Source organism: Papaver somniferum, chromosome 11 (genome assembly GCF_003573695.1).
Source record: "Papaver somniferum cultivar HN1 chromosome 11, ASM357369v1, whole genome shotgun sequence".
Taxonomy (NCBI): Eukaryota; Viridiplantae; Streptophyta; class Magnoliopsida; order Ranunculales; family Papaveraceae; genus Papaver; species Papaver somniferum.
The window spans coordinates 109,222,712-109,239,439 of NC_039368.1; the positions used below are offsets into that span (position 1 = coordinate 109,222,712).

General features: G+C 37.1%; 4 protein-coding genes across 5 annotated transcripts; 3 read left to right on the forward strand and 1 right to left on the reverse strand.

Moving 5' to 3' along the window:
• Window positions 1–488: 488 nt before the first annotated feature.
• LOC113322495 (probable proline transporter 2) lies at window positions 489–3,779 on the forward strand. Its single transcript, XM_026570582.1, has 7 exons — window positions 489–946; window positions 1,161–1,385; window positions 1,488–1,582; window positions 1,791–1,980; window positions 2,327–2,451; window positions 2,835–3,050; window positions 3,177–3,779. Exons 1-7 carry the CDS (start codon window positions 856–858, stop codon window positions 3,555–3,557), a joined length of 1,323 nt encoding a protein of 440 aa, XP_026426367.1. The 5' UTR covers window positions 489–855; the 3' UTR covers window positions 3,558–3,779.
• Window positions 3,780–4,237: 458 nt separating this feature from the next.
• Window positions 4,238–4,740, reverse strand: LOC113320493 (immediate early response 3-interacting protein 1-like). Its single transcript, XM_026568399.1, has one exon. It carries the CDS (start codon window positions 4,734–4,736, stop codon window positions 4,503–4,505), a length of 234 nt encoding a protein of 77 aa, XP_026424184.1. The 5' UTR covers window positions 4,737–4,740; the 3' UTR covers window positions 4,238–4,502.
• Window positions 4,741–7,198: 2,458 nt separating this feature from the next.
• On the forward strand, window positions 7,199–11,927 carry LOC113321033 (syntaxin-81-like). 2 transcript variants are annotated; one of them, XM_026568913.1, is made up of 9 exons: window positions 7,199–7,261; window positions 7,349–7,469; window positions 9,290–9,369; window positions 9,469–9,552; window positions 9,650–9,754; window positions 10,161–10,310; window positions 10,404–10,646; window positions 10,734–10,865; window positions 11,612–11,927. In XM_026568913.1, exons 3-9 carry the CDS (start codon window positions 9,292–9,294, stop codon window positions 11,768–11,770), a joined length of 951 nt encoding a protein of 316 aa, XP_026424698.1. In that variant the 5' UTR covers window positions 7,199–7,261; window positions 7,349–7,469; window positions 9,290–9,291; the 3' UTR covers window positions 11,771–11,927. The 2 variants fall into 2 exon arrangements, with proteins under 2 accessions (XP_026424698.1, XP_026424699.1); XM_026568914.1 differs by lacking the exons at window positions 7,199–7,261; window positions 7,349–7,469 and adding an exon at window positions 7,958–8,380.
• Window positions 11,928–12,333: 406 nt separating this feature from the next.
• LOC113320124 (fructokinase-like 1, chloroplastic) lies at window positions 12,334–14,753 on the forward strand. The gene is made up of 3 exons (XM_026568061.1): window positions 12,334–13,119; window positions 13,367–14,266; window positions 14,389–14,753. The coding sequence occupies exons 1-2, from the start codon at window positions 12,394–12,396 to the stop codon at window positions 14,057–14,059; spliced, it is 1,419 nt and encodes a 472-aa protein (XP_026423846.1). The 5' UTR covers window positions 12,334–12,393; the 3' UTR covers window positions 14,060–14,266; window positions 14,389–14,753.
• Window positions 14,754–16,728: the final 1,975 nt, after the last annotated feature.

The window sequence follows — 16,728 nt, forward strand, 5'->3', positions numbered from 1 at the left end:
GGCCCAAAGAAGACAGTTTATACTAGACAGTCACAGAATGGACCACATCATACAGCGGGAGGGACACTGTCACTGTCTGAGCAAGTAGGGGTCAAGGTTCTTGCTAGACCGGGGGCATTAATCTCATGTGATTGCGCATCCTCTCAATGTTATATATAATCAAAGATGAGATTGTTGGAGTTATTAAGAGCCCCGCAACCACCCTTTTCTGAGGTGATTACTGATTAGATTTAAAAGATTGGTAGAGAAGAGAAGAAAGTAGAATCACCCACCCACTGAAAGGTTCTCCTCCAAATCATACACACATACCGCCGTATTTTAAATTGCTGCGGAAAAAACACGCCATGCATTTCAACGGTTAAGTCAAAAAAGATGAGCCCTTCTCCCTCATCTCTCTCCGTAAGAAAGGCGAAAAATGGAGGGAAGAAAATATCAGTTGACTAAACAATAATACCGACAAGGATATTTCAATAATAATCTGATCTGATTCCCTTATTTCTCTAACCACCCGTCTATTAAATATGAACCCTAAAATATTACACCAGTGACACCTATGCCACGTGCCCATTAATGGTCGATATATACACATCGTTAATCTTTCCATATTTTGAGTTTCACGCAACTCAAGACGCGCCAATTCTTCTCTGGCATTTCCTCAAATCCCTGGTTGCGTCTCCTGAGAAAGAAAGAAAAGAAAAAACGAAAAATCTCTTTACGTATCAGGAGGATTCCACCAGGATTTTTTTTTGTTTCTTCAAGGCAATCCTTGTTTGAAGAGGAATCATAAGGTAATCTATTGAAGTTCTTTGTATTTTCAATTGAGGAAGAAAAAAAAAGGAGGCAGAGAAAATTGCAATGGCGGAGTTTGATTCTGGTAAGAGAAAACCAAGAGATGTTGAAATCTCGGATGCCAAAGTGCCAGAAACTGCTCATCAAATTAGTCAAGGTAATTTCCTATATTGATTTTGATGTGAAAATGGAAACGTAATAAGGATTTTTTATGTTGTTGTACACCCTATTTTGGTATGTGGTTGATGTGTTTAAGAAAATAAATCCATGATTTATTTTGTTGATTAGTAGTTAATTCAATAATTATGTATTTGTGATTTTTATTTGAGTTTTTGATAAGAGTTTTTTGTGTTGTTGTTTTGAATGTATAGATTCATGGCTACAAATTGCTTTTATACTTACCACCGGTATAAACAGTGCCTATGTATTGGGATATTCCGGCACGGTTATGGTTCCTTTAGGTTGGGTAGGAGGTTCAGTTGGTTTGGTTTTCGCAGCGGCTTTGTCGTTGTATGCCAATGTTCTTCTTGCCAAAATTCACGAGCTTGGTGGAAAGAGACATATCAGATACAGAGATCTTGCTGGCCATATCTATGGTATATTCGAGTAACCGACATTTCTTTTAAATTTCTGTTTAGATGTAAGAGATGATTACTAGCAGTTTTATGCAATAACTCGGTATTACTTCTAAATTGCAGGAAAGAATGCCTATGCTCTTACATGGGCATTGCAGTACATAAATCTATTCATGATTAACACGGGTTATATCATTTTAGCTGGTCAAGCTCTCAAGGTAAGACCGCTGACCTGAGTGTGAAAGATGCAATTTGTATCTAGTTACTTTTGTGTTTTGTTTTCAAAGTGCGTGGTTCTGTAGACTAACACTGAAGAAATTAAAGTCTCTCCATCAATAGAACTTTGCTTTTGCAACTCTTTTTTACACAGGATGGTATAATGTTATGTCCACTGTTCGTCTTTGATGCTCTTTCTCATTTCCACAGGCTATGTACGTTCTTTTCAGGGATGATCATGTAATGAAGCTCCCTTACTTCATTGTAATAGCTGGGTTTGTTTGTGCTTTGTTCGCCTTTGGTGTACCACATTTATCAGCTCTGAGGATTTGGCTAGGATTTTCAAATTTCTTCAGTATCATATACATCGTCATAGCATTTATATTGGCGCTTAACGACGGTAGGTACTTCTGAAATCATCTCACATACCTGTGCATATACAAGAAAACTTACTGATTGGCCGAAACATAACTTAAAGACGAATAAAACTGTCTTCTGTTCATAATATTTTTAGAAATTGTATTAGTCCTACTTGAAAATAGCAACTATCACTTCTTATTCCTTTGCACTTTTATATTTTCTCATCCCTATTTGGTTTTATTAGGATTGCAATTTCTATAATATTTCCTCTTATTATCTATTCTTCGGCTAGCTTTGATCAAGTAGTTTCTCGATCTACTGCATCGCAACTCTTAAATTTCTTGGGTAGATTTTCTTACTCTAAAACAAGTTCTTTATTCTTGTAGGCAAGAAGGCTTCACCTAGAGACTACAACATTCCGGGTACAACAGCAACCAAGATTTTTTCCTGTATCGGTGGATTTGCAAATCTCTTTTTCTCATTCAATACAGGAATGCTTCCAGAGATACAGGTTGGTCAAGCAAATGATATGCGCGTTATTGGATAATTTATCTAGAATACAAAATACAACTCATCTAAAATATTATCCATTATATATACACCCTAGACTGTTAAGTGTCACAGTTTTTGTGTGACCACTGTAACCTAGTTGTTTTATGGTTGTACCTTACAAGGTGAATGCCTAAAAATGAGGATAATTTTGCGGTTATCTTCCTAACAAAGCCTACCCCTCATCACTATTTTAGCCAATCAACCAGAATTTACAAATGGAGTATTGCCTCTTTAGTACTGATATATATTCCAAATTTTGAACCTTGTAACTTGACTTATATATTTATTCAAAGTTGATGCAAGTGTCAGTGAACTTCTCACCTTTTTCTTCTTTATTTCCAGGCAACAGTGAAACAGCCGGTGGTTGGCAACATGGTGAAAGCTCTCGTCTTTCAGTTCACAATTGGACTTGTACCTATGTACGCCATTACTTTAATGGGATACTGGGCTTACGGAAACGAAACATCGGCATACCTTCTTAACAATGTCTCAGGTCCAGTATGGGTGAAAGCAGTTGCCAACATTTCAGCCTTTTTGCAGTCTGTCATCGCGTTACATGTACTCATCTTCATCCTGATTTTTTTGTTCCATCTATGGGACGGGATGCCTTTTCTTTTCCCATTCTGATTGCCTTCACCTTTCTTACTGCACTAACAATGTTTTTCTTTCTTTTGGATATTCTAGATTTTTGCGAGTCCAATGTACGAATACTTGGATACAAAGTTTGGTCCAACTAAAGGAGGTGCATTTTCTCCAAGCCATATCTCATTCAGAGTTCTCGTACGAGGGGGTTACCTAACTGTAAACACCTTAGTGTCAGCTCTTCTACCTTTCCTCGGAGATTTCATGAGTTTAACAGGGGCCTTCAGCACATTTCCACTCACATTTATCCTCGCAAATCATATGTACCTAATGGCGAAGAAGCATATGCTTTCAATGCCACAAAAATCCTGGCATTGGCTCAATATCACATTTTTTAGTGTAATGTCTGTTGCTGCAGGGGTTTCAGCCGTGAGGCTAATCCTAGCTGACTCCAAAACTTACAACATTTTTGCGGATCTCTAAAGACCTGACGAAGTACTAAATCTAATTCAGATATTCCGGCTGTTTATGCTTCAGCATAGTAATGTCACGGGTTATTTTTCTTCTTTTTCGAGTCATTCTTCCATATGAAATGTGGAAGGTCTAATATTCGAGCCTGAAAAGGACCAATTAAATCACTTAATATATATTTTGCTGCTCTCTTAAAGATCTGGTATATTTTAACTTAGTAGAATAATTATAGCATTTTCGGTGTTCCAACAGTGTCGAATCCCAGTTACTACCATATTTGAGTTATTCTGGCTTTCAAGTCCTAGGGTTTATTTTTCATCTGTTCCACGGACTGTGATTTTAAAGATCTTGGTTGCTCTTAATTTCTATATTTTTATCATTCTTATACTTGATTAGAGGTAGTGCTTCATTTGTGATGCTTTTTTCCTTCCTTTCTCCCCTGTTACATCAAAAGATATCCATGTCAAGTACAGCTACCCTTGGGTGCAAATTAGTCTTGGACCACTTTAATCAATGGGTATTATGCCCTACAGCATGGTGTCTGCTTAATTCATCAAAACCACATTCTGACTATAGATTCCCCTTAACAGTTTACACAATATAGAGATATGGAAAATATAAACAGTTGTTTCAAGAGCAAAGAGAAGCTAACAATTAGAATAATTTCCCCATTCATTCGATTTCAAGAGAAATACTTGAAAAAAGTAATATACTGATGCATTTAAAAAATATGAATTCATATATTTTGTATCCAAACTCAGTCATCATAACACATGCGTTTGCCAATTTACGCGAAAAAGATAATTAGAGAAATTCCACTTCTCTGCTGATCTACTTTTTGAACTCTGTTCAACTAAACATACCAAATCCAGTTCCTAAGAAAATGTTAGTAAAAAGTGTTGACATACCCATTCAACGTACACATTGTATTTCATACACGTCTTCCTCTGACCTATATCACCCAGATACGAGCTTTACAACTATTGTGATCGCGTTGAGAACTATAAGTGGTAATCTCAGATACTGAGTCGCATAAATGAGCCCTATAAGTTGCCCCTTCAACGACTTTGTCCTGCCACCAGAGACTTCTGCAAAGCTCCATCCTCTAGGAGCAAGGAAACGATCCTCATTCAATATTGCTAATGCATTCGCAAGAAGCAAAAAGCCTTCCAATAGAGTCCACAAACCCATAATTCTGCAACAAAATTAACAGTTCAGTATAATCATGAGGCAACCCACTTATATAGAATCAAAATCACAAACAAAGAAAGCCTGATAATTGACAACGGAAAGAATCAGACACACATCAAGAGAAGAACTAGTTTTGTGCTTTTCTGTGCAACGGGATTGACCAAAGCATAATTAACCAACAAACTGATAGGATAACTTAAGGATAATTAGTGCCATACGATGAACAACCTGGAAGCAGTGAAAATTTGACATAAATATGTGACTAGCAAACATGCAGATCCATACTCCAAAGTCCAAAATATAGAAATACAACAAACATAAAAAAGTGTGCATCTTTTCAGTTTTACTTCACGCCCCTCTGATGAACCCAAACCCCAGCTGGTGTAGATCTATTTGGCATTTATAAAATCTCAGAGTTAGAATCTTTACAACAAACCTCAACTCAACCTTTCTGTATAATGACATATTCTACACATCAAAGATGTACAGTCAGTAATCTGCTGCAGCAAACCCGAATTCCACCTATTTGTATAATAACATATTCAATTTGTTTGTAATTTCTACTGAAACTTCCGCTTGTTTTTGGACCCTTTGATATTTTGCAACATAGTGTAGAGATATGGCTGTAAAAGACTAAAATCAGCTTCATATTAAAGCATTTTGGCAATGTTGCACATGATAATAAGAAATGTTGATGTTACTGTATACGAGATTCTACACAACTTTCATCTCTCTTTTTTGTCTGCAACACTGCATTTTCACCAGTGCTTAGCCAAAAACTAACGAACGACAATTTGGATAGAGACCGTGCTTGCAGAATTCATACATTTATGGCACAGTATGCATAAAAGATGCAACCTTAATTTTCCTAGTATCAGCTTGCAGCACAAAATATATATAGAAAATCTGCAAACTAAGCTATTCAAACAAACATAGCAATCGAGAATGGGAAATCAAAAAATAGAAAAGCAGATACTACATTACCATCGAACATTGAGAAATTTTGTTTTCTAATAATAAATCTATTGATTTGATCAGGGTATCCTACAATATGATCTTCAAAAGACACAATGGATTTTGTAATGTGAACTACAAAAAGGAAGACGGGGACTGACGAATTAAGTACACACTAATGATCCCTCAAAAGAAAAAGTAGACCTAATGGGATCCTGAAACAAACAGCAGCATTGCTAGGAAGGATCAACTATGAGAAACATCACAGTTTCTGTATCTGCATTTTCATCTCCATCATTCCTCTTTCCACTTTCTTTCTTTTTCTCTTTTCTTTTTCTATACCTTTCATAAAAAAGGGTTACAGGCCAAGCAAGGTTGTATGTTATATTGGTAGTATGTACATTACCTTTGAAGTTGGGGAGAAGAAGGTTGATCAGTAGAAGAGTGTGGTAGTGGTACCAGTCTCCAGATAACTACTTATCATTTCCTTCTGAAATTTATTTGATACTAATTTCCTACATATATCTATACTTGACAGGACAGTTACGATGATTGCTCAGTCTGTTAACCTAATAATGCACATTATATACAATGAACTGATTCTTATCAAATTTCATCCCTAAAACATTAACTACTTCGAAACTGAAAATTCACTAAGTTTCTTCTCGAGTTTGTTTGCAGTTTAACTTCATAAAAGCTTCATAAATCCAACACCTCCTACTCAATTGTATTTTCAAAACCCCAGAATAAAAACTCTACTTGTTTTTCTAGACCAACCCCGAACCATGTGCAATTTGTGTGTAGTTTTTAGTGAACCTTTCATAGATCTACATGCAATATGGTACAGAATACAGATCTCCAGATCCTACTGTATTTTTTTTTCATCTGAAATTCTCTCCTACATGATTCCACACTTGACGACAAATACTGATTCTCATTCCTAAAACATTTCACTGTTTCTTAACCAAAAATTCAATAATTATATCTCTATTTAAGTTTCTCTAGAACCCATAACATTCCAAATCAATTGCACCAAACATAAAAAGACTCCAGATCAATTTCAGGAAGAGCAAACCATAATTTATCAAGTCAACAACTAGATCTATGTCTTGGGTTAAATTTTTAATGTAAGACGACCAAAATAAACATGATTAACGAACACAAAGAAATTTCAGGTCAATTTCTAAACCCTAAATAAATGAGATAACTAAGAAGATACAAAAAAACAAAAAAAATTAACGAGCACAAACAAATTTCAGTATGTACTCAATGAGCCGAAGAAGGAAGAAAGCGAGAGGGAGAGAAGAATGGGTACCTGTAAGCGAGGGGGAGAGAAGATAGAGCAGAGCAGAGTGGCGTTTAAGAGAATTTGGGGACAAGGAAAAGGAAGAAAATTCAATAAACTATAAATCCAGCGTGTAGGGGTATTTATTGTAATAGTAAGTTTACTTAAAGGGTATAATGGTAAATTGAAACATAATTAAACGGTAAGAGAAGGGGAAAGAAAAAGAAAATTCTGGTCTCCTAATTTGCCCAGTTTTCTCTGAATCTTTAGGGTTCATCAGTTCTCAGTAAGCTTGAAACTCTTCCGTTTTCAATTTCCGTCATATATATTTGTACGCTCATGATTTAACGATTTCAGTGTATCTTTATTTCAGTTTCTCTCGATTCATAGAAGTAAATATTGGTGATCTTACTTTAATCAGGGAGGAATTGGGGGTTTGGAGTTGCATCTTATTCTTCCCTAATTCTTGCTTTTTACTAACAAACTCAATTGAGGTAGTTATGGTTCTCTTTTTTTCTTCCTTTCAACATAAAGTTTTTATACAAACAACAATACATAATTACACTGAGCATCTACAATACCTTGTCATTATCTTACAAGGGGACATTGATTGTTCAAATTCTTTTAGTGGCACCCTTCAACGGCTACCTCGGCTTATTCGTTATCCGTTGCCTTGATCAAATTCCTCTTTAGCTGCAATCAGTGCACCTGCATGATCTCATCTGACCTTAGCTATCCCTTGCCTTTGAAATAGAAAGCACAAAGCTCCTAGATGAGTATAGGGATAAAAGAAGCATCATCAAAGTTTAGTTTTTACCATTTAGACAAGATCACATCTATCCTACCCCTCATGTAGAGTAGAGGGGTTTAAGCATGAGAGTATTGTATCATGTTGCTGTTATAGTCAAGTTAGTGCCTCTGATATCTGCGTATATATATTTTTTTTCCCTTTAATTTTGGGCACCTAACCTTTGACCATGTCATGCCAATGTAGGAAAGCTGTACCCCTTGTGTTTGTGAACGCCCAAATTTTATTGGTCTGGTTTCAATGCCATGTAGCATTGTGCATATAGTATTGTTTGGCCATCCTGGTTTAATTATTGAAAATTTGAGCATAAAACGTTTAAAACACTACATCTCAGTCTTTTTAGACTGTAGTATTTGTAAATAAGTTTAAAGTGTTAAACTATAAGGCGTTTAACACTACATTTTTTGCATACATAAAAAAGTCAAACCAGTTCCAAGCTCACTTACTGGTCGAGTCTTACCTCTTTAACCACAGTCACTGAATGAAGCTGTTCATGTCAAAGGACCGATTTCCACTTGGTCAAAGAATGAGATGATCAACCACCATTTTAGAACGAGTTGCATATACCTCATCTGCCTAGGAAAGATGAATTGCGAGGTTTGTAAATTTCATAGCAGAACTCCTAATTAATTAGGAAGAAACAAAAAGAGCTTCCTGATTACATTTACTTTTGCTGGCAAAATTGGCGTATATTCTTATGGGTTGTGTGCTACGTGAGTTTTCAAGCAACAGTTTCACTGGTTACCGTTATGTTCCACTAGCATGTGAATAAGTTAAGAGTCTGATACAACTTGTCAGACATGCTATAAAAGAGACCTGATAAGTTACTCGTATATTGAGCCAGGAACCCAGGTTATCAAAATGAAATACCTGCCGAAGAGTTTCCGAGACATCTTAGTTGTGTCTAATGTGCTTGCTGTTAAAGTTAAAAAACTTGGAGGTAATAGATTAAGGGGTTCTGGAGTTTAATTTATGACCAGTAATTGCAGTAATTGACACCTGAACTGTTGTTTCTTCTTATTGATTATCCCTCAAACCAAAAGGGGTAATCCCAAATCAGGGTTCACGATAAAAATCAAGTGCCGAGGGAGTTCAGGTCAACCTAGTGATTGTCCAATGACGGTCTGCCCACGGCCTATAATTCATTCTGGGAGCCAGAGATTATACAGGCTCGATAAAAAACCAAAAATTTTGAACTGGAAATCATCCTGCTACAATTGTCATATTGGCGTATTTTTTACAGTAAAAAAATCATCTAACTATATAAATATATTTGTATTATCCCTCATTCTAATGCCAACCTTCTTTTGGAGAAAAGAAGCATTAAAGTTTAGTTTGTTAGGTGGTTTTTCCATTCAGAAGTACGTTATCTTTTTCATCTGTACAAGTAATGTTGTGTGCTCTTGTGTATCTGTTGCAAAGATAAACATGATGAGATATCCAAGTTTCCGTGTTTGTGTTTCGTTGTTAATATGATTCTTAAAATGTTTGTGGTGGATGATGAAGGGATGGCAGGAGTGAGGGATAGAACCGAGGATTTGAAGGACACTGTTCGCTCTGTAGCTCTTTCCCTAGAATATGATGAGGTATGAGGAAATTTTTGATCTGTGATTTTATTTTTTATGTATTAATCTTGATGTTATAGTTAGAATTCTAAGTTTATGATTCTGTTGTGTTTTTGACAGTCAAAAATAGCTTCAATACTAGCTTCTTTTATTATACGCAAGCCAAGACAGAAGTCTCCCTTTACTAAAGCCGCGTTGAAAACGGTATGCAAAGTACAACTATATGCTCAGAGATTCTTGTCATCTTTTCTTGTTGCTAATAGTGTTTCTGCTTAGTTCTTATTGCTCTTACCATTTCTAGCTTGAAAGTATTGAAGCCTTGGATAAGTTCATTGTGAAGCACCGGAAGGATTATGTGGAGCGGCACCGGACAACTGAACAGGAAAGGGACAGCATCGAACATGAAGTAAGTTGTTAGTCAGTTAGCGCCTTCAGGAGAAAATAAGAAAGATGTCACTATTTTTATTTTTATCTGGTTTGGGGAAATTGGATGTTCATTAGTTACAGTGTCGCATAACCACGGACTGACTTGTCATATGCTTGATTATGTCTTTTATCATCCGAATATCAGAGCTTCAGAGATAAATAAATTCAGATTTCTTTATTCTTCTCGATTGTTATTATTACTCAAATGTGCTGTTAGTTATATTTTTACTTATTGCATTGCTGGAAGATGAAATTAAGTTTGCTACTTGGTTTCACTTCTGGCATGTTAAGCTGCAAATTTGAACTCCTTTGGCTAGAAACATCTTTGTCAAAATATTTTCAACCTCTCTTGCTTTTTTATCTTCTCACTACCCAAGTTTGTGCAGGTTGGGGTCTTCATAAAAGTGTGCAAGGAGCAGATAGATATTCTGCAAAGAAGGATAAAAGATGAACATAAAAACGGGACTTCAAGGCCATGGCTTGGTATTATCGTTGACAATTCCCAACCTGACATTGTGGCTCACAGACACGGTGTGGTATGCAGACATTTTATGCTTCTTGCTTTTACCCGTCCTTTTGATCATTTTGATTCTTTACATTCTCGTGTCTGCTGTTTTGACAAGCTACAGGTTTTGATTCTCAGTGAGAGGCTGCATGTGGTAACTGCTCAGTTTGACCAGTTAAGAGCCATACGATTTCAAGAAGCTGTTAATAGAGTCACGCCGAGAAGAAACCCACAAAAGGTGTCCATTTCACACTCAACGGATGCATCTAGATCTGTACGTGCAGAGGTCAGGGAGCCAGACGAGTTTCCACCGGAACCTCTTAGGGTTCAGCAACAGCTCTTGGATGATGAAACACAGGCTCTCCAGGTGATTGTGATTTTACCTTATAATGACTTCAGAAACCTTTTTTGCTTTCTGAAGAATATACTGATTTGTTTTGCTTCTCCATTTTAGGTAGAGTTGTCTAATCTTCTGGATGCTGTGCAAGAAACTGAAACGAAGATGGTCGAAATGTCTGCCCTAAATCACCTCATGTCCACACATGTTCTCCAACAGGCTCAGCAGATTGAGTATTTGTATGAACAGGTTGGCAGCTTCTTGCTTTTATAAATTTAGCCTGTTCTTTTATCGCTCAGATTTTCCTCTGCCTATATTGTGCATTTATTGTTTTATTTTTCTCATCCGACACAATTATACTCCCTCCGTCCCACCATTAAGTGACCTATTTGGTTTTTAATTTTGTCCCATCATTAAGTGACCTATATCACTAAACAAGGAGATATTTCTAAAATTATCCTTTTAATTGATAAGAAATATAAGAAATATGCATAATTTGATAGGCATGTTTATATTCGTTACTTAGGTGTTTTAAAATGCTTTTCAATGGTATAAAGTTTGCGAACATCCGTGGTGTAGTTTGAGAGATAAATCATTTCAAAATTTCATTAATTATTATCCATAAGGGTATAATTATAAAAAATGATTAAAAATTTATTTTCCCTTGGTTGTCTTAAAATTTGTGCAAAATTCAACTAGGTCAGTTGATAGTGGGATGGAGGAAGTATTGACTTTTGTCTACTTACGTACATTTAGTTGAATCATCAACCATATCTAAAAATTGAGCCAATTTTAAACCCTAACAAATTAGTAAATTACATTAAGCCATACATCCTATTGCATAATTTGCATTTACCCTGTCGTTGTATTTCCTCTAAATCCAAGTGTCATATGAATATGCCTGTTTTTTATGTGGTTTTTACTTATAAGTTGACCAATTATTTTGGAGCTTTGACTTCTGATAAGATATTCTTCCTTTTGGTTTCCAATCACAGGCAGTTGAAGCTACAAACAATGTAGAAATGGGTAACAAGGAGCTCACACAAGCCATTGATCGCAACAGCAGCAGCAGAACCTTTATTGTGCTTTTTATCGTTGTTCTAACATTCTCTGTACTTTTTCTTGATTGGTACGACGGCAGGCGAGAGAAATAGATCTCTTCAGTTTGTAATCTGCCTTGTAGTTTCTTCACAATTCTTTTTTTGTTCTTCTTCTTTTCTCTATTTACTTGATTTCACTTATAGAGGGCAATGCCAAAAATGAAACCAGAAATGAAAAAGAATAGATTCAATGAAATTAACTTTTCACAGTACTGTTCTGCTAAGAAGATGCAGTAAGTTACCAACATTTTGTGGTTGGGACGTCGCACTCTGTGATATGCTCAAGCAGAACCCGTTTAGCACGAGTGTGTTCTTCTTGGTTATCCTTTGTCACCTTGATTTCGTATCCACTCTTTTCTCAGTAAAAATTTACCGAGGCTCATTGTGAAATTCGCAATGGCAAATCCAAGCCGCATTCTTTCAAGGCAGTAGTAATTTTGTTTAAAACATCAGCTTAGATAGACGAATATACCTCTTTCTTTCCTCAAAACTCCAGATACTCCTTGAAATTCTAATATCTAAAATATCCTCATTAAAAAATTATATAAGGGTGAAATTGTCATTACGTAAATAGTCAGAAAAGAGCGGATAATACTTTATACAAAGTTACTCTTTCTTCTCTTTGCATTTGCAGGAGCTGAAGTAAAGACTCTAAAACCCTAACTAGGATTTCTCTAATGGCATCAGCCTACCAATTACCCCTCTCATTTCTTCCAAATTCGTTTACCAAGCCAACAAATTTCCACAAAAACCCTAGAAAATTGAGAAGCACAGAGTCATTTAAATTAGCAGCCATTAACGGAGATACTGGAGCTACAGAAACCCTAAAACCCAAGTCCAAGGGAAGAAAGAAAGGAACTGAAACATCTTCAGTTTCTAAAACAAAGCGGTCCAAAAAACCAGAGACTGTAACTGATGTAATTGAAGAAGATGAAGTGGAAGATTATGATGATGGGATTGATTTTCCGTATGAGCAACCACCGTTAATCTGTTGTTTTGGAGCTGCTCAGAAAGAGTTTGTACCATCAGTTCGGAAATCAGAGATACAAATGCATCCTGATATCTACTCAACATGGAAAAACCTTCAATGGGATCCGCCAGAGTTTGTTAGAGCTCCAGGAGGACCACCAAGTAATGTTGCAATTGCTCATGTTAGATTAGGTGGTAGAGCTGCATTCATGGGGAAAGTTGGAGATGATGATTTTGGTCAGGAATTGGTTTTGACTATGAATAAAGAGAATGTTCAAACTCGAGGGGTTAAATTTGATTCCAAGGGGGCTAGAACTGGTGCTGCTTATATGAAAATTAAGTTTGAAGATGGGAAGATGAAAGCGGAGACTATTAGAGAGTCGGCTGAAGATTCCTTACTGAGTACTGAGCTCAACATTTCTGTGCTAAAAGAGGTTTGCGCCTATCAATTTACTCAATCTTGTTGTTATGTGTGAGTTGTTAATGTAACTAATCTGAGGTTGTAGAAAAACCATTTGTGATTGTGCTTGTCTTGGTAGAATTCCCTTTACAAGTAAATTCAATTCAAGGATTAGTAAGGATATTTCGATGGAACCAGCAAGTTTAGATTCTTGATTTGTAAGATTTTGGTTTTATTATGGAGGAACTGAACTCAATTCTTGTTATATTTGATGTGCGCAGGCTAGAATTTTCCATTTCGTTTCAGAAGTTATAACGTCTCCGAAAATGGAGTCTGCCCTTTACAGAGCTATTGCATTGTCAAGAAAATATGGGGGGCTTGTATTCTTTGATTTGAATTTGCCTTTACCCCTGTGGACATCTCGGGATGAGACGAGGCTGGCGATTAAGAAAGCCTGGGACCACGCAGACATTATTGAGGTTACAAAGCAGGAGTTAGAGTTCCTTCTTGACGAAGATCATTACGAGAGGAGAAGAAAGTATAAGCCACAGTACTTCTCGCAGACTTTTGAGCAAACAAAAAACCGGCGTGATTATTATCATTATACCAGGGATGAAATTTCTCCGTTGTGGCATGATGGGATTAAATTTTTGTTCGTGACTGATGGAACACTTAGAATTCACTATTATACCCCGTCTTTTGATGGGGTTGTAGTTGGGACTGAAGATGTTCTTATAACACCATTCACTTGTGATAGAACTGGTTCCGGTGATGCCGTCGTGGCTGGCATAATGCGAAAGTTGACAACAACCCCAGAGATGTTTGAAAATCAAGACGTGTTGGAGCGACAACTTCGCTTTGCTATTGCAGCCGGGATCATTGCTCAGTGGACGATTGGTGCTGTGAGAGGTTTTCCTTCAGAGAGTGCTACACAGAATTTGAAGGAACAGGTCTATGTGCCTTCAATGTGGTGAAACTTCGAGTGCTACGATTTGAAGTTGCTGTTGCTGTTGTCGAAGGACAAAGTTTAACTTACTTCGTAGGGAGATCTCGGACATCCATTTTGGGACTGGTGGTGTATTTCTGAACCGTTTTCGTTTAGATGGATGGTTAAGCCAGATAGTTAAGAAAGTCAAAGTAGAAGCATGCAGTTAATGTAGTCTTCTGATTAACTATCATAGGTAAGAAGATTACTATTATTAAACCTTAATATTAACTGTCTGATTCCTTGAAGTTTCAAGTTTTACTGAATAGTCACACTAAGAGTTTCTAAGTCTTGTTAGCTGTTTGTGTGTCAATGCAGATTTGTTGCTAAGTTAGCAATCTCCGAGGATTGGAAAGCTTTATTCTAGCAAAAACAGTGGAGTAGAAGGGTTGAAAAGCCTGAGAATGTTATATTTCATGTTGCTGTTGTAGTCTAGTTAAGGCATCTGAGTATATGTTTTTTTATTTGGGAAACTAACCTGTGACCATGTCATGCCAATGTAGGAAAACTGTATCCCTTGTGTTTGTGAGTGCCCAAATTTTGTTGGTCTAATATCTGTTGAGGGGTGAATATGATTTAGAGAAAGAGAGAGAAAGACTTCCTTTTCCATTGTACCATGTGCCTTTTTCTACATGCTTTCCTAAGAGCAAGTCTTATGATGGAATTCAAGCAATTTCAAGGGTGGAAAAACCATGCAATGTCAAGTCTAGTGGCTTCCAAATGGGTGTTTTTCATCAAAAATCCAAAGAGGGTTCCAAGAGTTCGCGGAACGTCAGTTGGAATCCATCTAAACGCTATTGAGAATAGCGTTCGGCGCTATTGAGAGTAGCACGCTAAAAAACGAAAAACACTAATCAGAATAGCGCTCAAAGCTATTCTGAATAGCGTTGAGCGCTATTCTGATTAGCGTTTTTTTTTATCTGTAGATTTAAGATGAGCTGGTGAAAATCTAATGGCTGAGAAAAAAACGCTAATCTTAATAGCGCTCAGTGCTATTCTGAATAGCGTTTTTTAGCGCTATTCTGATTAGCGCTAAAAAACGCTATTCAGAATAGCCTTTCTACTGTTCCACCACTAGACTTGCGACTCCATCCACAGTTCCAAATGCTGAGGTGGCGTGAAAGATGGAAGATGGAACTCTTCCACCATAAGACTTGCTTCAAAAGTTCTTTTTTTTTATGATATCATGCCACATGTCTTAAATCTCTTAAATTACCATTTATGCCACTTTTTCTCTAATACAACCTTCTCCTTTTTCATTAATTCCCTCCCTATCCTTTCCATCTTATGGATACTTTTTAGTGGATTTGGACCTTAGTCCCAAGTCCCCCATGTTTAATGTTGGATTTGCCTCCCCTTTTGGGTTAATTGTCAAATGACCCGATAGTCATATTGCATTCCATTTTAACGTCCCTTGTACCGTCTTCTCGAGTAGAGTCCCCAATGCGAAAGTTTTGAGGAGTTTATGAAATCCGAGAATTCTTGCATGAAACGATTGAACATTTTCTTGGGCCTTTGGACTGCACTACTAGCACAATTTGAGATTCTCAGGGGGAGTGCGCTGAAGACAGGGCGTAATCTTTACTTAGTCCCACTCTTTTATTTTCTCAAACTGTTGAGGGGGTAAATGGAGGTGCGTCTTCTTCATGATTATGTCTGCGTAGGCAAAACGCGCTCTTTTCCTTTTCCAAGGTAGGCAAATGCCTCCCCCTTTACGCGCCTCCTCTTTTCTGTAGCCGATCAGATGCGCGGAGCAACTCGTCGCCTTTTTTGTATATCTGTGACCGATCGGATGCACGGAGCAACTTGTCGCCTTTTTGTATATATGTGGCCAATCGGATGAGCATATCAACGTGTCGCCTTTTTTGTATATTTGTGACCGATCGGATGAGCATATCACCCTGTCGCCTTTTTTGTATATCTGTGACCGATCAGATGAGCATATCAACCCGTCGCCTTTTTTGTATATATGTGGCCGATCGGATGCACGGAGCAACCCGTCGCCTTTTTTGTATATCTGTGGCCGATCGGATGCATGGAGCAACCCGTCACCTTTTTGTATATATGTGGCTGATCGGATGAGCATATCAATCATCGCCTTTTTATATATTTGTGGCCGATCGGATGAGCATATCAACCCGTCGCATTTTTGGTATATCTGTAATGTCGGCTCATGGCCTATAGTAATCATAATGTCAGCTCGATCGGGTGGGTATAGCAACTCGCGGCCTTTTGTAAACTCGTAATGTCGGCTCGATCGGGTGCGTATAACATCTCGCGGCCTTTTGTATAATCTGTTAGAGCACCGCTCGATCGAACTCGCAAGCGTTGATATCTCAAGCTTGATGGTCTTAAAACCCGTAAAGATTCTGAACACGAACTCTGATTTTAACGTGTGTTCGATTATGTTGGTCTTAGAGTTGTTTGGTTTTTAATTGTTTTGTCTAGAAAACTTCTTATGAGAATCTATTCTAATGAATGAAAAAAGCATTTAATGCAAGAAAATTTGTGATAGCCCTAGTGCTATTAATGAACTGCCAGAGTGAATTCAAAAATTCAAAAGATATGAATCCTATAATATGAGTGAAGTATTAAAAACAAGTCTGTTATAGGGGCGGCATGGTTTATTAGAGGGGCGACATTGTAATAGGACAAAAA